The following is a 27,933-nucleotide window of genomic DNA, read 5'->3' on the forward strand; positions in this document are numbered from 1 at the left end:
GAAGTCAAAGTAGGAAATGCAAATACTTCATTAACAGGAATACCAATTTTAATTATTATTTTAAAATCAAATCATAGCATTTTTGCTTTAATGGTTGAAAATCTTAAAGATCCCCATGCTATCATAGCTCAGTGGTTTGATCATTGGCCTGCTAAACCCAGGGTTGTGAGTTCAATCCTTGAGGAGGCCATTAGGGATCTGGGGCAAAAATCTGTCTGGGGATTGGTCCTGCTTTGAGCAGGGAGTTGGACTAGATGACCTCCTGAGGTCCCTTCCTGCCCTGATACTTTAAAAAAGACCAAAAACTGAATAAAGCCCCCCACCTTGGGAACACTATCCAGGGCATTAATTCTCCAATGCAGCACCAAGGTTCCTATAAGCATTATCTATTCTACATGCCTACCGCGCTCTCTCTGCCCGGTCCCCAAAGCAGACCCCACCCCCGGGGCCTATCCCTGCCCTCAATGTAGACTCCCCCCAACTCGATCCCAGCCCCGAGTACAGACCCCTCCATACGCAGCTCCTATCCCTGCCCCCACCTCAATGCAGACCCCGATCCCTGCCCCCAATGCAGATCCCTCCACCCTGATCTCTGCCCCCAGTACAGACCCCTCCCATTCCAGGCCCGATCCCTGCCCCCACCCCAATGCAGACCCCGATCCCTGCCCCCAATACAGACCCCTCCCATTCCAGGCCCGATCCCTGCCCCCAATGCAGACCCCGATCCCTGCCCCCAATGCAGACCCCGATCCCTGCCCCCAATGCAGACCCCGATCCCTGCCCCCAATGCAGACCCCTCCACCCTGATCTCTGCCCCCATTCCAGGCCCTATCCCTGCCCCCACCTCAATGCAGACCCCGATCCCTGCCCCCAATGCAGACCCCTCCACCCCGATCTCTGCCCCCAGTACAGACCCCTCCCATTCCAGGCCCTAGCCCCGCCCCCACCCCAGTGCAGACCCCGATCCCTGCCCCCAGTGCAGACCCCCCGCCCCGGCCCTAGCCCCGCCCCCGGACAGAGTCCGAGCCCCGCCCGAGCCGAACCAGCCTCACTCTGGTCCCGCCGGCGTTCGGAGCCTGCCGGGGCCGCTCGGCTTCCCGACTCCGAACTCCTGCTCGCGGTACCGCCCTGGCTTCCCGGGATCCCGCTCCCGGCCGCCGCCTGACTGACTCCGCCGCGCGCCAATCAGAGAGCGCGCGGCCGCAGCCCCATCCAATGAGACTCGCCCTGGCTCGGTGAGGGGCGGGACGCGGCCAAGGGACGAGCGAAAACGTTCCCGGAGTTTGTTTACTTCCCCCCCCCGCCGCCCACCCCCGTGTCCCGTTTAACCTTCGCGGGGGGGCGTCACGCTGGGGCTGCCGGGAACATCAACAGCCCCGCCCGCAGGTCACACGCCGTGATGTCATCGCAACGTCACCCGTAGTTGTGACGTCATGGTGATGTCATGTGGCGGTGTCAGGCTGCGCCGTGGCGGCCTCGCGCGGGGGTGACGTCACCCAGCAGGGGTTGGGGGTGGGGCGCGTCACCACGGCAAAGCCCCAGGGACCCGCAACGTCTGTGTAAATAACGCCCCTCAGGCGGGTGGGGCCGGGTCACACGGGGTGCCAGGGCCCCAACGTCTCTCGACGGGCCGCTGCCCCGCTCCGACAGACCCCCCTCCACCCCCAGCATGCGGGGGGCAGCCTGGTCACAAGGGGCAATCGAGGGCAATGGGCTGAAGGTGCTGGCGCCGGGAAGCGATGGCCCCTCTCTCCTGCCACCGCCGTACGTTGCGGGGGGCGTTAGGCTCCCATCGGACGCGGCCAGCAGTGCCCGTTGGGGGAAGCCGGGTGCCAGACTAGTCCCGCCGGTAATAATAATACCTCGCTCTTTTCCAGCGCGTCTCCTCAGTAGATCTCCCAGCACTTTACAAAAGAGGTTGGTATCCCCATTTTACAGATGCAGAAACCAAGGAACAGATTGGTGAAGTGACTTGCCCATCATCACCCATCTGGCTACCAGCAAGGCAGGGACTTGAACTAAGGTCTCCAAAGTCTACAGTTGCTAGGGTGACCATATTTCCCAAAGAGAAAACGGGACGCCCTGAGCTCCTCGCCCGAGGGCCTCATCCAACCCCTGCTCAATGCTTTTGTCCGTCGCTGGAACCCTGCGGGGCCCCCCTCAGGAGGCTGTTGCCTGTTGCTGGAACCCTGCCAGCCCCCTCCCCGACATGCTGGAACTGTCCACCCCCCCTCCTCCCCTAGGAGGGGCTGGCATCTCTTTCCCCCCACCGCACGTTCCACCACACCGCACTTTTTTGACAAAAGTGGGGATTTGTCCCATTTGCTCTTGCTGGCAAGAGCAAACAGGACAAATGCCTCCTTTTGGGGAAAAAAAAGTCGGGAGGACCAGGACAGGGCTCAACAAAGGGACTATCCTGGCCAAAATGGGACATATGGTCCCCCTACCAGTTGCGGCTCTACCCACTAGCCTAAAATAAAGTGTCAGGGCAAACAGTGTTTGTCCACAAGAAGAAGACAGCTTGTGTCAGGGGAAGGAATTCAGTGCAGCACAGCCCTGCAGCAGCAGCTGTAGAAGCCGTCAGTGGACTCTGGTGGGTCCGATGTGAGCTTTTAATCCTTTTAATGTGACTCATACAAGTAGCTTGGGTCTTTTTCAGTTTGTGTAGCTGATCCCACAAGCTTTTTTAGCTTTGTTAAGATGATAATTTTATGGCTGAGTGTTGAAAACCCTGGTATTAAATAATAACTGCTGTCTTTATGCATAAGATCCAATACTGACTTATTTACTGCATCTTCAGTTCAGGTATGGGAGGGAGCATTTTTATTTATAAAAGCTTTTTTTATGACACTGATTGTAAGAATTTCTTATCCACTTAAGTTTCCCTGCCCACGTAGGAACCTCCACTTGCTCACAAACATACACCGTCTCTCGATATTTTCCTGTGGACCTTTTAACCCGGTGATGTCAGATATCAGAGACTTGCCACCTTCGATTCATTTGGTGGGAGACACCTTTATTTTGGATTTATATTAAGACTGTTTTTATGATAATAGAGTTTCCAATTAGCCTTTAAAATCTCATCATTCATTTTATTTGGAACTCTCTCTGTCCCAAACCTGCTTCTTGTTGTTTGTTTTCATGTCTTAGGAACCACACGTTTCTCTATGGCTGAAGCAGAAAATCAGAAACAACTTCTCAGGCTGATTCAAGAAGGCAGGCTAGACCTTTTCAAAGAGGAGTTGCAGAGAGACAAGGAAATGAGCAAGGAAGTGAGGCGGAAACACTATGGGAAATCTGGGGACACGCTACTGCACTATGCAGCCAGGCATGGTCACCTGAATGTTCTGACCCATTTAGTAGAAGCCTTGGAAATGGACATCGAGATGTTTAATAATGACTACAAAAGGCCCCTCCACGAAGCAGCTTCCATGGGTCACAGGGACTGCATGTTGTATCTGCTGGATAAAGGTGCAAGGATAGACTGCTTGAAAAAGGCAGACTGGTAAGTCACTGGCTTGTTTTACTGTAGGATCTGGCTAATGTTTGAAATGTGTTTGTGGGGGGAAGGGGGGAAAGCATTGTCTAATAGTTGGCACATAGGTCCAGGAATCATAATCAATCCAGATCTCCCACTGACTCACTGAATGACGCCAGTCAAATCACTAACTTTCTTTTGCTTGTTTTTCTGCCTTTAAACTATAGGGTGCCCAGATAAAAGAATGAGTGAATGAGAAACTCATGGGCAGATAATAATACCTACTTCTGAGTGGTAAAGTGAGCCTTAATTAACTGATATTTGGAAAGCACTTACAATGGCTAGCACAATGGGGACCTGATAACACAAATAACGATACGGTAATACAAATAATAATAATATTCTCAGATGAAAATTGCTATATAAATGTAAAGTATTCCTGCAAGGGAATGAAGCTGCATTATTCACCCAGGTGGTGGAGGGACAGGATTTCCATCACATGAGGCAGCAAAGAATTCTCAGTTAATATTTAAAGTTGAAATTAGAACATGAATAGGAGGCACTGACCTAATCCTTATCATTACAAATCATTAGTCAGTTTAGTACTCCTGACATTGACATAATAAGGGTACGTCTATACCCAGCCGCTAGTTCGGCGGCTGGCAATCGAACTTCTGGGTTCGACTTATCGCGTCTTGTCTGGACGCGATAAGTTGAACCCGGAAGTGCTCGCCATCGACTGCGGTACTCCAGCTCGGCGAGAGGAGTACCGCGGAGTCGACGGGGGAGCCTGCCTGCCGCGTGTGGACCGAGGTAAGTTCGAACTAAGGTACTTCGAACTTCAGCTACGTTATTCACGTAGCTGAAGTTGCGTACCTTAGTTCGATTTGGGGGTTTAGTGTAGACCAAGCCTTAGTGAGAGTAGGGGAAGAAGATACTTGTCTCACATAGCAAATCTAGATATGTTGATATCTTTATATTCCCATGGCACCTTTCATTCCTACAAATTCCAAAAGCAAGAATACATACTTGTATTCCCTGGCCCTGGAATGCAGTTGCATTGGGATTGAAGATGCATACCAATCAGTGGCTTTTTGCTAAACTATGCATAGTATATATAGAGAAGATTAAATCTCTGCCTACTTGAGAATATATCGTGCTTTCTGTCAATGTCAAAGAGTTTTGTCCCATCTATGCTAACAGTTAAATTGTTAAATCATTGCTAATATCAGGTTAGTGTGGTAAAAAGATAAATGTAAGAAGTAGTATTGGAAAACTTCCTGAAAGTGAGATCTAGTATTCCCTTTATTTATTTACCCAATTACTAAACTCTCTGGGGGCACAGATACTATTCCTGCCACGCATGACAAAATTGGGGGGCAGGGAAAAGATTCACCCTTAACAAAAATATACATCCACTCACCCCATGCCCCAGTTTAAAACCAGAGACCTGATCTACACTTAAAATTTATACTGGGTAGCCGTGTTGGTCATGGTTGTGGAAAAACCACATCCCTCGTGACATAGCTATGCTAACCAAATGGTCAGTGTAGACGCAGCTATGCCGAAAGAAGAGTGCTTCTGTCAGCATCTTACAGCAAAAAAACTTCAGGACCAGACTCCAAAGAGAAACTGCTGAGTTCCAGTTCATTTGCAAATTTGACACCATCAGATCAGGATTAAACAAAGACTGTGAATGGCTATTCAACTACAAGTTTCAGAGTAACAGCCGTGTTAGTCTGTATCCGCAAAAAGAAGAACAGGAGTACTTGTGGCACCTTAGAGACTAACAAATTTATTAGAGCATAAGCTTTCGTGGACTATAGCCCACTTCTTCGGATGCATATAGAATGGAACATATAATGAGGAGATATATATACACACATACAGAGAGCATAAACAGGTGGAAGTTGTCTTACCAACTCTGAGAGGCCAATTAATTAAGAGAAAAAACAAACAAAAAACTTTTGAAGTGATAATCAAGCTAGCCGAGTACAGACAGTGTGATAAGAAGTGTGAGAGTACTTACAAGGGGAGATAGTCAACGTTTGTAATGGCTCAGCCATTCCCAGTCCTTATTCAAACCGGAGTTGATTGTGTCTAGTTTGCATATCAATTCTAGCTCTGCAGTCTCTCTTTGGAGTCTGTTTTTGAAGTTTTTCTGTTGTAATATAGCCACCCGCAGGTCTGTCACTGAATGACCAGACAGGTTAAAGTGTTCTCCCACTGGTTTTTGAGTATTTTGATTCCTGATGTCAGATTTGTGTCCATTAATTCTTTTGCGTAGAGACTGTCCGGTTTGGCCAATGTAGGTGGCAGAGGGGCATTGCTGGCACATGATGGCATATATCACATTGGTAGATGTGCAGGTGAACGAGCCCCTGATGGTATGGCTGATGTGATTAGGTCCTATGATGATGTCACTTGAATAGATATGTGGACAGAGTTGGCATCGGGGTTTGTTACAAGGATAGGTTCCTGGGTTAGTGGTTTTGTTCAGTGATGTGTGGTTGCTGGTGAGTATTTGCTTTAGGTTGGGGGGTTGTCTGTAAGCGAGGACAGGTCTGTCTCCCAAGATCTGTGAGAGTAAAGGATCATCTTTCAGGATAGGTTGTAGATCTCTGATGATGCGCTGGAGAGGTTTTAGTTGGGGGCTGAAGGTGACAGCTAGTGGTGTTCTGTTATTTTCTTTGTTGGGCCTGTCTTGTAGGAGGTGACTTCTGGGTACTCGCCTGGCTCTGTCAATCTGTAGATCTACACCACACGATCCATTGTCTACAGCCAAGCTCTAAGATATAACCGCATTTGCTCCAATCCCTCGGATAGAGACAAGCACCTACAAGATCTCTATCAAGCATTCTTAAAACTACAATACCCACCTGCTGAAGTGAAAAAACAGATTGACAGAGCCAGGCGAGTACCCAGAAGTCACCTCCTACAAGACAGGCCCAACAAAGAAAATAACAGAACACCACTAGCTGTCACCTTCAGCCCCCAACTAAAACCTCTCCAGCGCATCATCAGAGATCTACAACCTATCCTGAAAGATGATCCTTTACTCTCACAGATCTTGGGAGACAGACCTGTCCTCGCTTACAGACAACCCCCCAACCTAAAGCAAATACTCACCAGCAACCACACATCACTGAACAAAACCACTAACCCAGGAACCTATCCTTGTAACAAACCCCGATGCCAACTCTGTCCACATATCTATTCAAGTGACATCATCATAGGACCTAATCACATCAGCCATACCATCAGGGGCTCGTTCACCTGCACATCTACCAATGTGATATATGCCATCATGTGCCAGCAATGCCCCTCTGCCATGTACATTGGCCAAACCGGACAGTCTCTACGCAAAAGAATTAATGGACACAAATCTGACATCAGGAATCAAAATACTCAAAAACCAGTGGGAGAACACTTTAACCTGTCTGGTCATTCAGTGACAGACCTGCGGGTGGCTATATTACAACAGAAAAACTTCAAAAACAGACTCCAAAGAGAGACTGCAGAGCTAGAATTGATATGCAAACTAGACACAATCAACTCCGGTTTGAATAAGGACTGGGAATGGCTGAGCCATTACAAACGTTGACTATCTCCCCTTGTAAGTACTCTCACACTTCTTATCACACTGTCTGTACTCGGCTAGCTTGATTATCACTTCAAAAGTTTTTTTTTTTTTTCTCTTAATTAATTGGCCTCTCAGAGTTGGTAAGACAACTCCCACCTGTTTATGCTCTCTGTATGTGTGTATATATATATCCTCAATATATGTTCCATTCTATATGCATCCGAAGAAGTGGGCTATAGTCCACGAAAGCTTATGTTCTAATAAATTTGTTAGTCTCTAAGGTGCCACAAGTACTCCTGTTCTTCTTTATTCAACTACAGAAGCAGTTTCTCCTCCCTTGGTATTCACACCTCAACTGCTAGCAGAGCACCTCACCCTCCCTGATTGAACTAACCTCGTTATCTCCATACTGATTTATACCTGCCTCTGGAAATTTCCATTACTTGCATCTGAAGAAGTGAGGTTCTTACCCACGAAAGCTTATGCTCCCAATACTTCTGTTAGTCTTAAAGGTGCCACAGGACCCTCTGTTGCTTTTTACAGATTCAGACTAACACGGCTACCCCTCTGATACTCTGTCAGCATTGTTAATGTTGTTTGGGGAGGGGCTGTTCCTACACCAGCAGAATTCCTGGTTTGGTCAAGGTACATTGCATCTACAAGAGGGGCAATGCCAGCATAGGCTCTGTAGTGTAGATATAACCTGAGAAAATTGCTTAGACTCTTTATGCTGTAAAAATGGTGGAGGCCTCTTTGTTTGGGACTTTGAAAACAAGGCTAGACAAAGTTCTTCAGTTTGTAGCGTGAGGAACGATACAATACTGCCAGGAAGATGGAGCAGGTGATGTCTTTTTCCATCTCTAACTTGTGTGGTTCTTTACCTACCACTGGACACCACATGCAGCAGGGGGTATGGAAATAAGTGGAGAATTTTCAAGATTTCAGTCTAAGGGATTTTTTCCCTTCCTTTTGTTATACGTTATGATTTATTATGCACCCATTCTTTAACAAAATGCTGATTGGCCTGTATTTGGTCAAAAGTTACTTACTTCACTCAAGCCAATGTCACGTTATAGTCCCTTAAACTGGCATGTAGGCTGACAGAATCGGGTCAGTGAAGGTGCAGCTAAAGATGACTGTGTGGCAGCAGCCCAGCCAGCCAAGCGGCAGTCTTCTGCTGCAAATTGCATGCAATTTGGAAAAAGCAGCAGAGGGTCCTGTGGCACCTTTGAGACTAACAGAAGTATTGGGAGCATAAGCTTTCGTGGGTAAGAACCTCACTTCTTCAGATGCAAGTAATGGAAATCTCCAGAGGCAGGTATAAATCCGTGTGGAGATAACGAGGTTAGTTCAATCAGGGAGGGTGAGGTGCTCTGCTAGCAGTTGAGGTGTGAACACCAAGGGAGGAGAAACTGCTTCTGTAGTTGGATAGCCATTCACAGTCTTTGTTTAATCCTGATCTGATGGTGTCAAATTTGCAAATGAACTGGAACTCAGCAGTTTCTCTTTGGAGTCTGGTCCTGAAGTTTTTTTGCTGTAAGATGGCTACCTTTACATCTGCTATTGTGTGGCCAGGGAGGTTGAAGTGTTCTCCTACAGGTTTTTGTATATTGCCATTCCTGATATCTGACTTGTGTCCATTTATCCTCTTGCGTAGTGACTGTCCAGTTTGGCCAATGTACATAGCAGAGGGGCATTGCTGGCATATGATGGCATATATAACATTGGTGGACGTGCAGGTGAATGAGCCGGTGATGTTGTAGCTGATCTGGTTAGGTCCAGTGATGGTGTTGCTGGTGTAGATATGTGGGCAGAGTTGGCATCGAGGTTTGTTGCATGGGTTGGTTCCTGAGTTAGAGTTGTTCTGGTGCGGTGCGTGGTTGCTGGTGAGAATATGCTTAAGGTTGGCAGGTTGTCTGTGGGCGAGGACTGGCCTGCCTCCCAAGGTCTGTGAAAGTGAGGGATCATTGTCCAGGATGGGTTGTAGATCACTGATGATGCGTTGGAGAGGTTTAAACTGAGGACTGTAGGTGATGGCCAGTGGAGTTCTGTTGGTTTTCACACCTCAACTGCTAGCAGAGCACCTCACCCTCCCTGATTGAACTAACCTCGTTAACTCCACACTGATATATACCTGCCTCTGGAGATTTCCATTACTTGCATCTGAAGAAGTGAGGTTCTTACCCACGAAAGCTTATGCTCCAATACTTCTGTTAGTCTCAAAGGTGCCACAGGACCTTCTGTTGCTTTTTACAGATTCAGACTAACACGGCTACCCCTCTGATACATGCAATTTGGAGTAATCAGTCTTCCATGGAAGGAGCTGGGTAATGCAATGGTCTTGCCAGGACTAAGGCACAGACCGTATATGACTATACAGCATGCCCTCTGAGATGCCAGACTGCTTGAAGCAGCTGTTAAAATAAAGACACCATGTGTGGCTCCCTAATGGCATCAAAGAGGAGGTGAGATTGTAAAACGAAAGAGAAACATTCTAAGGATGAAGAGAGAGAGACAGCCTCCAGGGTATCTGCCCTAGATTGAATTGAAGAAATCTCCCAAGAATAAATAGGTTATAATCCCATCCTGGGAATAAAAGGGAGAGGATTTAGTGGAGTGTGGTTCAGACTTGTCAATTCTTCATTATGTTAGTGTTTATATGGTCCAGTTAGACTGAATTTAACACCTCATTGAGCTGAATGTGGTGCTGCCTGGTAGGGATGGCACCTTTGCTCCTGCTGTTGTTTGTCTGGAGACATGTTAGTGCAGCAGAGGATTAGTTTAGGTTGTAAACTGCTTGGGGACAGGGACTGCGTCTTTTGATCTGCTTAGAGCACACGAGAATGCTCAAAAAGTACCCACTGCAAGGGTGAAAGAAATACTAGGAGACTGCAAATGTAGGGTCCTGACCCTGTAATCACTAGGCACGCTTGCATATGAGTAGTGCCATTGAAGTCAATGGGATTACTCACATGTGTAAGTTAAACATGTGCATAAGTGAGTGCAAGAATCAGATGCTAATCAGACGGTGCCCAAAGTGTGTCCTGATACTCAAATGTGGACTGTGGCCACAGCTGATCAAATGTAGTTTATTGCAGTTACATTAAAAAATGGGCGATGCCATCAAATCAAATATTATTACAGTTGTATGCACTTATTTTACCTACATATAAAAGGAGGGTCTTGCTGTTAGGACGTCAGACTGGGTGTCAAGCTAGGTGGGTTCTGTTCCTGACTCTGCCAGATTTGCTATGGCCTTCAGCAAGTCACACTGTATCTCAGTTACCCCATCTGTAAAATGAGAATAATAATTCTTTACTTCTCTACTGGACATAAGTGTGGTCGTTAATGCTTATGAGGGACGCTGAGATTCTCAGATGGAGGGGTCACAATATTAAGTACAAGTAGTCATTACTTTTATCATATAGACCAATTGGGGGTGGTCCTCAAGGCCTTAGGAAGATGCCAGTGCGATCCACAGTCTTAGCAAGTATTCACATCACAGTGTAACAAGAACAGTCTTGAATGTTTAAAAAAAAAATTGTATGAAGCATCACACTTGTGCTGATTGCCCCGCATAAGTATCTCACTGTGAGGCTAGCGCATATTGACTTGGAAAAGGGGTTTGTCCAATTTGTGATTTGTTAACTACAGTCCCACCTGTCGATGCTGATGAAGGGAATGGGACAGTAGGGGGTAAAAAGTACTGATCTGACCGGCTGCAGCTACAACAGATTTCAGAGTAGCAGCCGTGTTAGTCTGTATCCGCAAAAAGAAGAACAGGAGTACTTGTGGCACCTTAGAGACTAACAAATTTATTAGAGCATAAGCTTTCGTGGACTACAGCCCACTTCTTCGGATGCATATAGAATGGAACATATATTGAGGAGATATATATACACACATACAGAGAGCATAAACAGGTGGGAGTTGTCTTACCAACTCTGAGAGGCCAATTAATTAAGAGAAAAAAAACTACAACAGAAAATCTCAAGTACACATTGCCTTTCTTTTCTCTGTTATTTTAGTGGAAAACAAGAGTGTGTTGTTATGCCAATATGCACATAAAATTGATTGGTTGCTTGTGATGAGAAGATTTTCCAGTGTCAGGCCTTTAGCTCTTTCTCCAGTTATTCTGCTGTAGCAATGTTTAAACTGGTTTAAACTCACTTGGGCCCAAGTGGTACAGCCAGCCAGGGTGCACAGTGAACAAACTAAGTGAGAAAATGGTGCTCTAGAATCTGTCGTGAGTTCATATGCTGCACCTGTATAGGCATGTTGATGATCAGCCAAACCATCCACATGTAGCATTGAGGAGAGAATCCCGGACTTCGATTTCAAAAGCACCTCGATTGCTTGAACTAAAGGAGATCTCCCCTAGCTTGTAGTGGCTTTAGTAGGTCATCTGTCCTGTCTGTAGGCTGGCTGCAAGAGGATAAGATGATAACACCGCGTTTACTAGGTCCATAATCCTAGTCCACACTGGCTGGCCAGACTGTCATAGAATCACAGGCCAGAAGGGAAACACTAGATCAGCCTGTCTGACCTGCTGTATGTCACAGGCCACCAACACCATCCAGCACCCTCAAACTAAACCAACAACCAAAACGAGACCAAAATATTGCAGCCCACAAGAGACTAGACTGTTTCATGCCATAGGCAGAGAACAGGAGGGACCTGCTGGAGGCCCCTGCAAATGCCAGGGAAATGATTGAATGAGGTATACCCAGATAATCCTGGCAAGTAACCTGCACCCACACACTGTGCTAGAACCCTCTTTGGCCACAGCCAACCTTAAATCTTGCTTCAAACTCAGTTGTTACAGCAATGGAGTCTGGATCGTAACGGGCTAGCTGTGGAGCAGCTGGTGGTATAATGAGGATGCATTGTGTGTTTATTCTCCCTTCTCTTTTTGAGGACTCCTCTCATGATGGCTTGCACCAGGAAGAACCTGGAGGTGATTAAAGATCTCATTGAGCATGGAGCAAACCCGTTGTTAAAGAACAAAGATGGCTGGAATTGCTTCCATATAGCAAGTCGAGAAGGTGATCCCCAGATCATCCAGTACTTGCTCACTGTGTCTCCGAGCAGCTGGAACACAGAAAGCAAAATAAAGAGAACTCCTCTGCACACGGCAGGTATGGACCCTACTTCTAATGGCCCCAGAAGAGTTTGTGTCATTCAGGGATTAGAAGCGCATAAGGCTATAATTTTTTATCACTTGCAGTTGCCCCTAAAACAGCAGTTTTGATCTGTGCCTGTGTGAAGGGTGACAATGTATTCCTGCTAGGGGTATGAATAATCAGTGTTGGGGCTGTTACTAAACTGGGAGCATACTTGGATTAGCATGCAGGCCTGATTCTCCACTGCCTTGCATGTTATATAGTCCTTTTACACCTGTGCAAAGTGTGCCTTATATTCTAATAACATTAGTCATGTGCATGGTAGGGAGTGGGGTCTAGTGATCGGATCCTCATTCTCTCACTCGCTGTCCCTTAACAGCTTTGTGCCACAGTTTAACAATCTGTGAGTGGGGATAATACTTACCAGGCCTCACATGAGTACTTTGAGGATTAATTAACTAAGTGCCCCAAAATTTTATTAATGCAGAGTTAAGGTTGCCTGGCTGTGTCTTGTGCCCTTCCAGAACATTGAGTTCTGTTACACTCAGACCTCTGAAAACCAAGAAATGAACAGTTAAGGTTCACATCACCGCCACAACACAACCTTAATTCTGCCCCTCTGGAGCTGGCAATAGCTCCTGGGAATGGGTCAGTAAGGATGGTGCAAAATTTAACAAACAGCGAAGGGAAATGGTGGATTTTCCATCTCTTGCAGTCTTCAAGTCAAACCTTTCTGGAAGATGCTAGAATCAAACACAAGGTATTAGATGCAACACAGCAGTAACTGTATGGAATTCTCTGACATATGTTATATAGGAGGTCAGGCTAGTTAATAGTCCCTCTGGCCTTAAAATGTATGAGTCTATAATAAGTAGATATGAGGAAGGACTAAGAGAACATGCCATCATTGTTTGTGTTGTGTTCCATAGATTGGAATTCCAGCATTTAATGTGCAAGTGCTGCAGTTGCATTCACTGTGTGAGGTGTACTGAATGATAGAGGGACCAGTTAGAATAGCTTGGCAGAGCTGTGACTGCAGTATGACAAAAGGCCACGTGTACCTTCTGGTATCAAGTATACCTTATTTCAGTGCTGAGCTCTGTAGGCTGTGTCAGTAGCAGTACATAGGGGTCTTCGTGCCGTGGGGACTGTCAGCAGGGTGGTGGTCTGTGGGGCTTAGGGAGGGGTGAGTGAAGGCCATGTATCAGAAGGAATCCTCAAGGCAAGGGTAAAGGGGTGGTAACATTTATCAAGTCTAGGGTCGTTGGTGGGGAGTGGGTCCGTGTTTGAGTGTAGGCCCAAGTGTAGAATAGGTAGCTCCAGTTTGCGACACTTGATCTAAACCTGAGTTTTGCTTTAGCGAAGAGAAAGTGTTAGACTTTGTCCAACGGTGCTCACGTGCTCTGTTCTCAGTGTTCTGCAGAGTGCTAGTGTGTGCTATGGGTGCACTAGATCATCATTCAAAGAGAGCAGACAGCGTAAGGTTGCCTTGTGGGGGTGGCTTCCACCTTCTGTACTTCCTGGATTTCTGAAGTTTGTTTGCTTTCCTTTAACTCTTCATTTCCTGGCTTTCAGAGGTTTGAATGCAGCTGAACTAAATATTCTTGAATCTCACGAGGCACCACTGGGTGACCATAACTCTGCTCCTTGCCACTCCATGCCCCTGGTAAGCTTGGCAGGGGCGTGGGGAGGTGGGAAGATGGTGTGGCTGTCAAGAGTACACATACCAGCTGGAGGCAGGAGAGGGGGGCAGGAGGATGGAAATGCAGATCTGGGCCTGGTGTATGGGGAATGAGCTCTCATGTCCTGCAGCATAACAGACTCAGGTGTGAAATCGCCCATTCATCTCAATGAGATGTTGTCAGCTGAATGAGACCATCCCATAGGAGATGAATTTAGCCTGTTACAATAACTCCTTACCCTGGTCTCAGCACTGTCGGAGGTATCTTCGAGCCTGCCTGTTCTCAGCTCCCAAGCACAATCTCAGTGCTGTGTGTATGTGCCTGTTCCATGCACCGAACATGCCTGTTCCCAGGTCCCCATCCTGGTCTCAGCACTGGGGGGGCATGTTTTGTTTGAATGGGGGACAGAAATAGGATGTGTGGATATGGGGAGGTTGGGGAGGGGACAGAGTTGAAAGCCCCACACCCCTATTGTATAGTTCTGGCCCCTCCTCCTTTCCTCCCTACACTCCCCTGCACTGCTCTGACCTCCCTTTACCCCTAGAAGCAGCAGCATTGGGTGAAGGGTGAGCCTCCAGCCCCTTCCCCGCTGCTGGAGGCAGCCTGGGGAAATGGGATGCTCTGCTTCCTCTAGATCTCAGCTCACATTGGGGGGCAGAGAGAGTGGCTCCGTCCCCCTGCCACCCCCCCAAATAAGCAGGGCCCTGTAGATACTGGTTCACACATGGGGGTGCCCAGCTCTCCCCAGGGCTGGGGGTTGCTGCTGCCCCAAGCCCCCCTCCCATTTGTGTGAAGTGCATTCCCATTTGGCACCCAGCTGTCGTTCTGAGAGATGTGGGTGTGAATGGGAGACATCACCTACCTACCCCACCACCACCCTGCTCAGCAAGGACAAGAGAAACGTCTAGATACCCAAATTAGCTGTCAGGATTATGCTGGGTCCTGAAGACATACGTAACAAAAAGATAGTCTCTGCCCCAAAGAATTTGCAATCTGAGTATAAGACAAGACAATGGGTGGGTACCACAAAAGACAGGGAGCTCATTGTGACTGATCAGTGCTATAAACTGTGGCCACAACACATCAGCTTCATTGTTCGACTGTTGCTATTACAGGGTTGCCAACTTCCACAATTTTATCATGGCCCTAGTGATTTTGGGAGTGAAAACACAGCAAAAGGCGCCAACTCGTGAATTATTCAGAATGGCTGCCATCTCCTATAATTGTCCGTGGGGCTTAGCTTTGAAGCCAGCAAAATGGCCGCTATTTCCCTATGGTCTATCTGCACGTGGAAGGAGGCTACCCTTAATAAAGTTGGCTGTCACCTCCCACTGCTTCCAGTGAGATAGAAGCCGTGCCCACAGGCTGAATGGCTGCCACAGTATGGCCCAGAGGGCTGGATAGAAGAACACAGGGACTGTGAGGACTAGCAGAGACACTGTGAAGGGTGGGCGAGGAGAATGATGAGGAGCAGGGGGCAGATTTAGGGGTTGCAGATGAATGGGATGCAGGGGAAGGCTGAGAAGGGAGTTGCAGGGAGGGGGCAGGAGGAAGGCTGCGGGCAGTGCAGAGGAGTGGGAGGAGCAAAGGAGTATGGGGGACAGGAGGGAGGCTGAGGGTGTGGAGAGAACAGTGATGGGGCAGGAGATGGAGGGGATTCAGTGGCAGCTCCCCAGCTTGGGGGTGATGATGGAGATGGTAAAGGGAAGTCCTGTTCCGGCAGCCAGGGGAAGGCAGTGTTGCCACCTCTCGCAAACTGATCATGTCACAGGATTTGGGTGCCTGCAGGATAAACTGTTGCAGTGACATGAGAAACTCTGCTGATCTTATGATTTTCAGGGCTGGGCACAGGGGCAGAACTCTGTGAGGGGACCTTGGGGCTAAGGTCCTGCCACTGAGCCTTGCCTTCACGGCCCTACAGCAGTGAGAGAGTCCTAGGGCAGCTGGAGGTGGGAGATGGGAAGTCAGGGAAGTTGCACTGCTAGGTCTCAGGTAGCGAAGTCCCAGGGTAGCGGGAGGCAGGGAAGTGCTGCTGCTGTATCTAGACAGAAGACAGTAATAGGAAATGGATGGCAGTTCCCCTGTCCTAGGGATGAGACAGAAGTCTCCATCTGGGCAGCCAGGGAAAAGTGTTCATTTTTGGGGAGCATTAGAGGTTGACTTTTCAACCCGAAATTGTCACACACATATTGGCAGAGGAATAGAGGGAAGTTAAAAAGTTAAACGACGGACTAAAAATCTCATGATTTTTTTCAATTTTGTGATTTTTGAGGGTCTGACTTATAATTTTTCATCTCTTGAGATTGGCAATGCTGCTATTAAAGCTAAGACTATCACTTCTGTGCAACATATGCTGAGAGCCCTTCTTCAACTGCAGTTCTGTGTTTGGTTGTGGGACCAAAACATTTACGGTGTTGTCCTGCTTAATCAAAATGAGTAAATAATCTAATATTAGCAGCTGTGAGTTTGGTTTTATTATATGAAGGTGGCCTACAAAGGAAAAAAAATAGGGTTCCTCCCCCATTTTGCTGCAATATCATGTATTAAGAAGCCAGAGAGGATTTTACATTTGCAATTCAGATCCCTTTTACCATGGGGTTTTTTCCCTAGGAGACTCGATGACTGGAGATGTGCTAAGTGCATGTTCCTAGCATGTCTGTTCTCAGCTCCCAATAGTCAGTGTGTTGTGCATGGCACAGAACCAAACATGCCCAGCTGAATTATCAAGGAAGCAAAACCTGAGCAACTGAGAGTGGAAGGGAATATTTTCCAGATTTCTTAAAACTCTTTGTTCTGTGCTAGTCTTGCTTCGCACCTATTTAACTTAAAGGCCTAACAAAGTGGGAGAAAAAAATCTGTTTGTTAAGATTCAAAACACAGACACACAAAGCTTCCACTTCACTTCTCTCTCCTGTTTTGTCTGGAGGGTCCTTGGAGGACATAGAGACGGTTGGATATTCCTGATACGTCTCATATAAAAATAACAAGCAGTAAAAGGTTTTAATTAAGAATCTTTCAGGGCTTCTTTATACATCACAAATAAGCCCAAAGGGGCACAGACCCACTTATTTTTCCTTTGTAGGTGGGAGGAAACATGAATTACCATCCACTTCCTCTCTCTCGCAGCAATGCACGGCTGTTTTGACGTAGTGAAAGCACTTCTTGAGCGGTAAGCAGGCTTCCTGTCCTAATTTTTTTGTGAAATTTAACCACACACACACACTCTTTCTCCCTTCCCTCCTCCCGGCCCACTCCCCCCTTCCATTTACAGCACATGGCCTGCTTGATTAAACAGACACCGGGAACATTGATGCCATTTAGAAATCCCAGCTGCACGTTTGTAAGCCCTGAGAACCTATCAATTGCCTCTCACTTTTCACAGCTGATTATGGTGATTTCTGATGTATTTACTCTCCAGCTTGCCTCAGAATTCACGGTGACATAGGCCCCAATTACATAACAAGGCTGGGTCTTTAGGACAAGGAGAGAACCATCTGGGCTTAGTGTAATTCCTCTGGGCTTGACTGAGCCCAGCTACTGCATTTGCCTGCACCAGTGAGACCCACTGTGCCACAATGCAGGGGTTCACCCTGAGATGAGGGCACCACCTTCTTTCTTGCTTTCCGCCAGGGGTAGTTGTATTTTCTGCCTGGGGCTCCATACAGTTCTGGCCGCGGAGAGTCTGCTGGGAAGCTGCATTGAATCATTCTGGCCACACTTCCTTCCTGACCAGCGTTGCCCACTGTTGAAGCTGCACTGGGAAGAAGGGAGGCTGTAGCCATCTCCATCCACAGCCTCCCCGGTATCAGACTTCACACCCCTCCCAGCCCCACTAAACCCTGGTTTACAATTGGCATGGGGTGGATTTGACCCACTGTGTTGTCATTGGGCCAGATTCTCAGTTTTGACTCAGTCTTTACTCAGGTTGAATTCCCATTCACTCCAGTGAGAGTTCTGCCTGAGTAAGGTCCTTGGGATTTGGCTCGCAATAATGATGTATGTAGCGCCATGTTTGGGGCAGTTCATCCCTGTGCCAGCCCATGGCCTGTGCGCCACTTATCTCCCATAGAAGTTCTATTCGGAGACTTTAAGTGTGATGTAAGTGGCGCATAGACCTTCTGCCCCTCTTATGCCTGGGGGAGAAATTCACCCTGCAGGAATTGAGCCAAACAGCTCCCTGCCCCAAAGAGCTCAAGTTCACTCTAAAGACACATGCCAGCACCCAATACGATACAACATAGGACAAAGAGAGAGGGGCAGGTGATCATTTTAGCTGGAATGCCTCACGTACAGATCTAAAGCCTTCTGGTCAAATATAATGAGACACTCCAGCTACTGTGCACTGCTCCAACAACACAAAGCAGCCCAAGCGCACCAGTCTCAAGCACGTGTTTTATGATCTTTCCAAGGTGCCCGTATGAACCTGACAGCAGGGACAAATGCGGAGTGACTCCCTTTATGGATGCGATACAGAACGGGCACATCGACATAGCCCAGCTGTTTCTAGAAAAGCATAAGGTATGTTGTCAAGAGACCCACATTGCCTTTTCTCCAGGTTCCAGATACAAAACGCCACCCACCAAAGAGAACAATATTAGCTCTTGTACTTGTATGGGGCCATATCTGGAGGACTTTACTCAGGCAAACTCCCACTGAAGCTAACACAAGGATTGAGTAAAAAGTGAGTGGTGTGGCTAATGACCAGAATGTGTGCCCATGACTCCCACGGGTAAGCTGCTACCAAGTTATCATTGGCTCAGTGGGGCTACTCATGAGTAGCAAGGAGGCCTTCACAGCCTGATGATCAATACTTAGGCCCAGATTCCCCAAGGTATGTAAGCACCTAACAACCAATGATTTCAATGGACGCTAGGTGCCTAAGTACCTTTGTGAATCCGGGCCTTAGAGCTTTACCTCTTCGGAATGATTTGTATAAATACTTGCTAGGTAACAGACCATCACAAACACTCCTGTGACATAGGGATGCAAGTCTCATCCCCGTTTTACAGATGGGGAAACTGAGGCACAGAGTGGGTAAAGTGACTTACTTGCCCAAAGCTACAGAAGGAGCTGGTGTCAAAGCCAAGATTAAAACCCAGGCATTCCTGGCTCTCTAGCCTATGCTTAGACCATACATGTAGAGTTTCTTCTGGCAGTAGATTTCTGAGGACCAGTAGATTTCCTGCTGTTGCTGTGTAGGAAGTGAACTTTCCCTACCTATAACAGCTATAGCTCCCAGTATTGCTTCCCAATGACCTCTGATTTCCTTCTAAAACAGAGGTGGGCAAACTACAGCCTGTGGGCGACATCCAGCTCGCGGGACCGTCCTGCCCAGCCCTTAAGCTCCCAGCCGGGGAGGCTAGCCTCCAGCCCCTCCCCTGCTGTCTTCCCTCTCCTGCAGCCATGCCACCACGCAGGCAGCGCTCTGGGCGGCAGGGTTGTGCACTCCTGCCGAGCAGCAAGGCAGCGTGTCTGGCTCCAGCCGGGTGGCGCAGCTGCCAGACATGCTGCTCTGAGTGGCATGATAAGGGAGCAGGGGGGTTGGATAAGGGGCGGGAGGTTTGGGAGGGGCAGTCAGGGGACAGAGAGCAGGGGGCAGTTGGATGAGGCAGAGGTTCTGGGGGGCAGTCAGGGGACGGGGAACAGGGAGGGGAGGGTTTGGATAAGCATGGGAATCCCGGGGGGCCTGTCCGGGGGCGGGGGTGTGGATAGGGGTCAGGGCAGTCGGGACTGGCAGCAGGGGGGTTGGATAGGAAGTGGGGTCCCGGGGGGCGGTTAGGGGTTGGGGGTCCCGGGAGGGGGTGGTTAGGGGACAAGGAGCAGGGGGGTTTGGATAAGTCAGGGGTTCTGAGGGGGGCAGTCAGGGGGCGGGAAGTGGGAGGGGTTGGATAGGGGGCGGGGGCCAGGCTGTTTGGGGAACCTTCCCTACCCGGCCCTCCATACAGTTTTGCAACCCCAATGTGGCCCTCGGGCCAAAAAATTTGCCCACCCCTGTTCGAAAAGGATCATAGGGCTGTTGTTAGATCCAGTTGTATATTCAAAATAACAAACACTTCATTACTTATGTACTGTTGTCAACATCGACTATGAAACCCTCAAAGAATATTTTAAAATCGAATTTATTTCTCATGGTGTGTGAGGTTGGTTTACATTTGCATTTCTCATCGCATGGACAATGGGAAGAGCCTGTTCGTTTTCTAGACAGTTCCATTTCTGGTCCTCGTGCGCTAGCTTGGTGCTGCAACGTTTGGATGGCAAGTGCTAAACAGGCAGGACTGCCAACTTCCAGTTTTCAAAAATCAAGTGTTAGGCCTCCAAATCAGGACATGGGCTTAAGAACCATCAGATTTTAAAAAAAAAGTTGTCAGGAATTAGGGTTTGCCGCTGAGCCTGAGACCAGCTGGCTCTCCCTCCCTAGTGAGCAACAGAGGCCTCGCAGCTGAAGCACAGGTGGCTTGCAGCAGAATCACTTGATTAGCCAGACAGCCCAATTGGCTGGAGGAACCAACAGATGTGCTCTTAAGCCCGACAGCAGCATTAGGCCAATGGCTGCTCAGTGCACATGCCTGCAAGCTGTAATCGCTCCTGTGCCAGCCCTGCTCTAGTCCTTGACTCTGACTTCTAGTTCTTGACGGCCACTGCTCCCACTACTAGGCCTGACTGCTGCTGCTCGAGCCATTGGGCCTAACCACACACCTCCTGGTCCGTGACAGCATTAATGCATTTTGCATTCTTTTTACTTGCCTTCTGGTCTTCAAAATTTTCTATGCGTACCATCAAAGCTAAAAACATACTTGTGTTTTAAATGAAAGCTGTTCACATGACTCCAGAAGCTGGGGTTTTAAGAAAAATACTAAATATAGGCACAAGACTTGCTATAAAATTGTGAGACCTGGCAGCACCGAAAAGTGGAATGTTTGTTTGTCTTAAACTGGTTCAACTGAAATTTAATGAAAAGAAATAATGGAACAGTATGATTATGATTAAGTATAACACACATGCCTAAAGGCCCTCATGAGAATTGGGGCTCCTTGTACAAACACATTTGCAAATCCAAATTTGACTTGACAGTGTCCCTTTACATGTTGGGACCAGATTCCATTGATTTGCTAGATGTTTATCAAAATATCAGCATACTGCGAAATGATGACCTTGTTGTAGCTAGACTACTGTGTTGCATGCATTTGGAAAGACAATGGGCCTGTACTGGTTTTATAAAGGTGTAGCTTTATTGCTGTCAATAAAGTTTCTCCTGATTTACACCAGTGGAAAGGAGAACTGGGCCCAAAAGCCTTTGCTAATCATTTCCAAAGCTTGGTAAATGAGCTGATGCAACTGTACACACACAGGTTTTATACCAGCATTACGTAATCCTGCTGGACTAGGGTGAGTAATTTTTTTTGATGGCCGGTTAAAATATCATGTGTTTTCATTATTGTCATTGTCATGGCAATGGCCGGACATGTCGTTTGTACACAAGTTGGCAATCGTTCATGGCAATTTGGCAAAGCTGTTCATGGTTCCTTATTTCCCACCCGCTAGGCCTGTTATACAGCTGCAGATGCAGTAGGTGCTCAGCCCTTGCACCAGGCAGCAGTCACGGCCCAGGACGAAGCCATCCGCTTCCTTGTCTCTGATCTCGGTGTCAATGTCAATGAGAGAGCAACGTCAATCCAACTCACGGCGCTACATTACGCAGCCAAGGTTTGTTTCCTTTCGATTGCTCCCTGTGCAATGCGGCTGTAAGCTGGCATGCCATAAGAGAGATGACGGGGTATGTCAGCATGGTCTTTGCCCTGAGTGCCATCTGAAGACTGGCTCAGTTAGTACCGTGCAGAATGGTACAACTTCTGCCATGGGCGGCGGGAGAAACCCCCCTTTGGGGAAGCTAGCCCCCTGGGCCCACTCCTTCCACCCGAGGCGCCCTCCCGCCAGAGCCCCGAGCGTCCTCCCTTCCTTCCCCCCCCATAGCTGGAGGAGCCCCGGCCGACCCACCTCAGCTGCACTGGCTGGCCCGAGCCGCCCCAGGCCGCCGGCCAGCCCGAACCCCGAGCTCCAGGCCACCGGCTGGAGCTGAATCCCCACTGGCTTCAGGGGAGAGGGGGAGCGAGGGCGGGGCCTCAGGACAGAGCATGGGCGGGGCCACGGCCTTCAATACCTTCTGCCCATGACTTCTGCCATATACAGGAGTTGCCCTGTACACACCATAGGAGTTGCCCCCCCAATCTGTTGTCTGCAGGGGTCTGTACTGATGTCTGCTAGCTGAAGGGAGCCAATGGGAGCAGTAGGTACCTAGCACCTCTCAAGACCAGGAGTCAGCAGGGCTGACCTTTGGCATGTATGTTTGCTTGAGGTTCCCCTTGGTCATGGACTGATTCAGCAGCTTAATTTGCCAACTCACCAGTAGTTGGAGTGGAGATGGAAGTAACCCAGGGCTTGAATTTCCTCCTTATCCTCTTCCTGCCTCCCTAGCAGTTTGGGACCATGCCCTAGCAAGTTATTAGTGCAATTATCAATTTCAGACCATAGCACAATACCCTACTGAAACAGCCACAGTGGTGAGAGGGGAAGCCCTTTATGCTAATAGGTTGGGTTAGATTCTGGCCAGACCCTGGGCAGGTGTACAAGGTCTGAGAGGCGACAAGGAGCTTCCCACACTCCCATTTGTGCCGCTTGCACAGGGGCTGTCTTGATTTCCAATAAAGGACTAGAGTGTCCTCTCCTTCCTACTACACCTCTGTGCCCCTAGGAGATGAAAAGGGGGAAGGACGGCCACGTTGCGGATGGGCTATGGCTCTTTGCCCACCCTCCCTGCATCAACCAGCAGGGCTGGCTGAACACAGAGGATTGGTCATACTGTACTAAGAGCGGTGGCATTGTGGCTTCACCATTGTGTTCTACCCAGGAGCCCGGAGGCTGTCATCTGGAATCCCTCCTGGGGGCTCAGGAAGTACAGCCCTGCTGCATCCCTTCTATTATTGTGTGTGTTTGCAGCAGCCCCCAGGATGTGCTAAGTGCTTTCTAGCCACACAAAGAGGGATGGTCCCTGCCTGGAGGAGCTCAGAGGCTCAGGAACTCCAGCACGCAGCTTTGAGGGCACAGTCTAGATGCTTTATCCTTCTTTTACAAATGCATCAATGGCCCTTACGGAGATGAATAACCTTATTCTCCTCTATCCCGTCCCATCCCATCACCTCCATGGTAGGGTGGCTCCCCACATAGGTCTTTCTCCCAGCTTATCCACCTTATTCACTGAGAAATGATGTTGAAAGCCCTCTTGGCTGCCGGGGGTGCATTTCATAGCGTGTGTTTGGGGGGGGTGAATGTAAATGTGCTTTGGAAAAGATCCCCGCTCTGCCATGGCAAACAGCTACACCAGCTGATCTGCAAAAACGTTTGATGGTTGTTTCTTCCTCTCTGAGAATCGGTGTCACTTGCATTGTGCAGCATAATTTCCTTTAGGGTTTTTTTTTTTTTTTTTTTTTTTGCATTTATAAATACATTAAAATCAAATTATGCTTTCAACTCAATTTGCTGCTAAGGCCGTTGTAGCTAAGCCATCTGCTAGCTCACGACTTTTATTGCTGTCAGTGTGTGCCTGCAGTAATGCACTGGGTGCTGTGAACAGGGGGAATATGCAGCTTGTACAGTCAATGGGAAAGGGGAGGTACAAATACGGGCTATCCACATCCATGCTGCAGAACAAAGCCTAATTAGCAAGGGGTGAGGAAGAAACAGCCAAATCAGATGCATTATTTAGGGGAAATGCAAGGGTTAAATTTTCCTCTGAAGCATCCAAAATTGGCTACAGCCAGAGAGAAGATCCAGGACTCGATGGATCATTAGTCCATGTCACTGAGGCAATCTCTGTTCTTCTAAGATTCTACAAATATCATAGAAATCCTTTGGAAAATGCCAGTGCCCTACGGGCTAATGCCAGTAGATAGCAAATCCAGCTCAGTTGGAAGCTATTAATAAGACATAGGTCTCTGAGCTAAAACGCACACACCCACTAGTGGCAATCCTAGACTTCTGTAGCAATCAGACCAGATTTCCAGTATGGGAGAAAACAGGTTCCTAATGAAGCCTAATCCTTTTAACAAATCATCAGCGGCCAGTGTTTGTATTGTTAACAGTAAATCGGGATTCTAGGGCTGATTGGCCCGCAGAGGATAAAAGCAGTTTGATTCAGGCCTGGTCTACAATTTAGGTTGACATAGCTATGGCACTAAGGGGTATGAAAAATCCATAGACTTGAGCACCATAGCAATGCCACCCTGACCCACAGTGTAAACACAGCTAGGTTGATGGAAGGATGCTACTGTATATCTAGCTACCATTGCTCATGGAGGTAGTGTTCCTACGGTGACAGAAAAGCCCCTTCTGTCTCTGTCGGCTGTGTCTGTGCTATGGGGCTGTGCAGCTGTAGTTAGGGTGACCAAATGTCCCGATGTTTGGGGCTTTTTCTTATATAGGCTCCTATTATCCCCCACCCCTGTCCTGATTTTTCACACTTGCTGTCTGGTCACCCTAGCTGTAGTCCCTGTAGTGTAGGCATGGCCTTAGTCATTCGGTCATAGCGATGGTTGGAGGGGAAAGGCAAGATCAGCTGATACCTTAAATGCACTAACATGCTAACAAGAAGCCTCTTTAGACCTTGTCACTAGGGGTCATTCTACATGAGCTCTCCTGCCTTTGCTAGCATGGCCCTTTGCTAGCATGTACTGGTGATAGAGCAACAGTGGGAAAATTCTTTAAAATCCTCAGAGCAGACACAGCCTTTCAGTCCTGGAGCCTTTGAATTCCACTTGGCATGCCAGTTAAACGCTATTGAATAACAGGACTGGTGGCATTTAGAGGCTCCAGGATCCTGGTGTATTTTCAGGAGGATCTTCCAGGATTCACCATTGCCCTGCTATGGTCTCCCGGCACTGCTGTGGCAGCACAAAGGGACAGTGAATATAGCTTATCTGCTAGTGCAGGATTCCCCCTGAATAGGTAGAATTGCTGAGTGGCATAGAGCTGTCCTAATAGCTCTGTATGTGCGTGGGAGATGTTCCTGGGGAAGAGGCGATGTGGCAGGAACACAGCTGTGCTTTGGCAGTCTCTGACTGCTCTTGGGGATATTTTTCAGAGTAGCAGCCGTGTTAGTCTGTATCCGCAAAAAGAACAGGAGTACTTGTGGCACCTTAGAGACTAACAAATTTATTAGAGCATAAGCTTTCGTGGACTACAGCCCACTTCGGATGCATCCGAAGAAGTGGGCTGTAGTCCACAAAAGCTTATGCTCTAATAAATTTGTTAGTCTCTAAGGTGCCACAAGTACTCCTGTTCTTCTTGGGGATATTGGCAGCCAAGTACAACTTACTGCTGCTCTAAGATATGCCAGGGGCTGAGGCAGACCCTGGTTGGCCCCAGGATCAGGGAGCCGCAGCCCTCACTTCTCTGCTCCTTGACTGAACACAAGAATCTGCACCCGTATCTATAGCTCTCCACAGGTTTGCCAGTTTGCTTATGGTGGTGCTCATTGGCCATATAGCAAGCTCTTATAAACATTGCTTTACAGAGGAATTTTTCTATTCCCAGTCCTATAGGTTATATTAGGCTCACAAATGAAAGATTTAAAGGGCTGGTTCACGCAACCGATGTGTTTGTGCTTAAAAATGCAGGAAGGACATACAAGTACCGTCCAAACGCTGTTGTCCCTCGGCGCTGATCTACATGCTAAAGACGGGAAAAGTCGATCTGGTAAGGCCCTCTGGTAGGTTGGTTGGTTGTTGTTTCTAGAGCATCAGTACTGCAGAGGGCAATTTAAAAACAGGTAAGAAGACAGGATCCCTGCCCCTGAAAGATCACAGCACAGTGTGTTTAATGCCTAATCTGCAACCAGTGCCAGATGTATGACTTGTAAATGAATAGTAAGTGGAATTTGGATGCAAAGCTAGTCACCGCAGTAATTGCATTGCGTTGGCAATGTCATCTGTGCACAATAATAAACGAGTCACCCTTCGGATTAATGTTTCTAAAAATGAAATGGTTTTCAACGCAGCCAAAACTGGCAACTCATGGCTTCTCCGGAGTGATCAGGTTGGTCTAAATACTTGTTTTTAGAATCCTCATGAACAATCCCCTAATCAGCCAGTCAATCAGTCAGTCTCTTTCTCTCTCCCACGTATGCTCTCTCTCCCAGTCTACACATAGATCAGGTGTGTTCAGACTCTGTTACACTCACCTGCCCGGGTTACAGTGCAAGTGGTTCTGGTCACCTGTACAGCAGCATTTTTTCCTCCATGACCTTGAGTCAGCCACTCTTGTTCATCCACTCCTTGATGCCTTACTGTATTAGTATCGGCGCGTTCTGGCTTCATCTGGACCTCTGTCCCACACTGCCTCAGCTGTTTGTGCTAGTGACAGAGGATTGTGAGTGTCTGTCATGGGGTATCCTCCTGTACAGAGAGCTGTGAGGTGCTGAGTGTCTCTTGCAAGATGCTGAACATCCTCAACTCCCAGTTGATTTGAGAGCAAGTGGAAGGTTCTTGGCGTCGAGCAGTATTGGGCCGAGAAAGGAGGCAGGCAGACTGGCTAACCTAGCTATCCGGACAAAGTGCAGACAGGACCTCCTACCAGTACAACAGCCATGCTAGAACCCAGTTAAAGCCCGCTCAACACGCTGCAGGCTTGCTACTCTGCAAGACTGACACATGGTCAGAGCGATCCCTTGGGTTTGGCAAATCGGGGTGACTGCTCCGGGCCCCACGCTTCAGTATGCGTGGGGGGGGGGGGCGCTAGGCCAGCCCAGGGGGGTGGGGTTAGGGGTGCGTGGGGGGCCAGGCCAGCCCGGGGGGGGGGGGGGGGAGGAGTTAGGAGTTCGGGGGTTAATGGGGGTCCTGGTGCCGGCAGCAGGGGTCGGGCCCACACTCACCAGCAGGAAGTGCGCGTTGTATTTATTTGTCTTGCTTGGCCGCTGTTGCACCAGCCGCCAGCGTCCTAATGCCAGCGCCAGGCTGACCCCATCCATTGCCCTTCCACCCTGGAGCCCTCCCTTTTCTGGGACCCCCCAGCACAGGGGGGCCCCTCACCTCTAGCACAGGTGCCACCCTGTGACTCTCCGTCGTCCCTCGTCACCCAGCCCTAGTGTCCCCGCCCCACACCAGATTTCACCTGTATAAAAAATGTTAAGGGGGGCCCATACAGGCTGATTTGTCCCAGGCCCCGCAAACCTCTCCCCCCCACACACACACATATGTTACGTTGTATGGTTAGGGACTGTGTGCCAGATCTGCAACTGATCCTACCTCTGCCTGGCTCCACTGAAATCAATGGAGCATCTAGCCATCAATGTACACCGGAGCTGATCCTGTGTGTTCCATTCTAGCCCCACACACAGTACAAATCTTTTCGTTCCTTGCCAGGACTTACTGGGCCAGATTCTGTAGGTTGCTGGGGCCAATCTCCTGTTAAAGTGGCAGCCATCGATTGGAGGATCTTGGATTGTCCTTCCTGCTAGTGACATTGTACGTGATTAGGCGGATGGTGCTTTATTTGAACGTGGCAGCTCCTTACTGTGCAAAACAAACGGAAACATTCTTATTTCATTTCCCGCCGTCGTTGTCTGCCTCCATAATGGACGCAGCCGTGCAGTTTCAAGGCCCACCACTGCAGAATGCAGGGCACTGATTGCATGTGATAATTGAAAAAGGAATTAAAGTCATTGTTCACCCATGGCCAGTTTTTCCTGGATTAATTCCCTTTGCTGGGAGTCTGACATTTGCGTTGCATATGAAATACAAATCCCTGTTTGCGGATTTCATTTCCATGTCAATGTCCTGTCTCCTTACAGCCCTGCACATGGCCTGTGCGGGCCAGCACGCGGCCTGTGCGTGGCTTCTCCTGCAGGCTGGATTGCAGGACTCCCTGGACGACACTGGAACATTTGCACGGCAGCTTGCCAAGAAACCGGACGTCCTACAGCTTTTCAAGGGAATAAATGTTAGCACATGAAACTGACAGAGGAGAGAATAAAAGTTTGTTTTCAGCATCACTGTTTTGTGTTGTGCCAGATAGAAC

At 48.4% G+C, this 27,933-nt stretch overlaps 2 protein-coding genes across 5 annotated transcripts in view; one reads left to right on the plus strand and one right to left on the minus strand.

Moving 5' to 3' along the window:
• The window catches only part of FBH1 (F-box DNA helicase 1), a 38,709-nt gene extending 37,558 nt beyond the window's left edge, over positions 1-1,151 (minus strand). Inside the window, exon 1 of the mRNA XM_054015338.1 lies at positions 1,053-1,151. Within this exon, the coding sequence (XP_053871313.1) occupies position 1,053 (1 nt within the window). The 5' untranslated portion in view covers positions 1,054-1,151. The remainder of the gene's footprint in view (positions 1-1,052) is intronic.
• Positions 1,152-1,219: 68 nt separating this feature from the next.
• On the plus strand, positions 1,220-27,904 carry ANKRD16 (ankyrin repeat domain 16). Of its 4 annotated transcripts, XM_054015403.1 has the most exons (9): positions 1,220-1,235; positions 1,878-1,917; positions 3,151-3,505; positions 11,979-12,199; positions 16,993-17,035; positions 18,276-18,384; positions 21,409-21,570; positions 25,536-25,614; positions 27,707-27,904. In XM_054015403.1, the coding sequence occupies exons 3-9, from the start codon at positions 3,168-3,170 to the stop codon at positions 27,865-27,867; spliced, it is 1,113 nt and encodes a 370-aa protein (XP_053871378.1). In that variant the 5' UTR covers positions 1,220-1,235; positions 1,878-1,917; positions 3,151-3,167; the 3' UTR covers positions 27,868-27,904. The 4 variants fall into 4 exon arrangements, with proteins under 4 accessions (XP_053871378.1, XP_053871368.1, XP_053871397.1 ...); XM_054015393.1 differs by lacking the exons at positions 1,220-1,235; positions 1,878-1,917 and adding an exon at positions 2,442-2,593; XM_054015422.1 differs by lacking the exons at positions 1,220-1,235; positions 1,878-1,917; positions 27,707-27,904 and adding exons at positions 2,442-2,593; positions 27,279-27,590.
• Positions 27,905-27,933: the final 29 nt, after the last annotated feature.

This window comes from Malaclemys terrapin, chromosome 1, assembly GCF_027887155.1.
Source record: "Malaclemys terrapin pileata isolate rMalTer1 chromosome 1, rMalTer1.hap1, whole genome shotgun sequence".
NCBI classification, from domain to species: domain Eukaryota; kingdom Metazoa; phylum Chordata; order Testudines; family Emydidae; genus Malaclemys; species Malaclemys terrapin.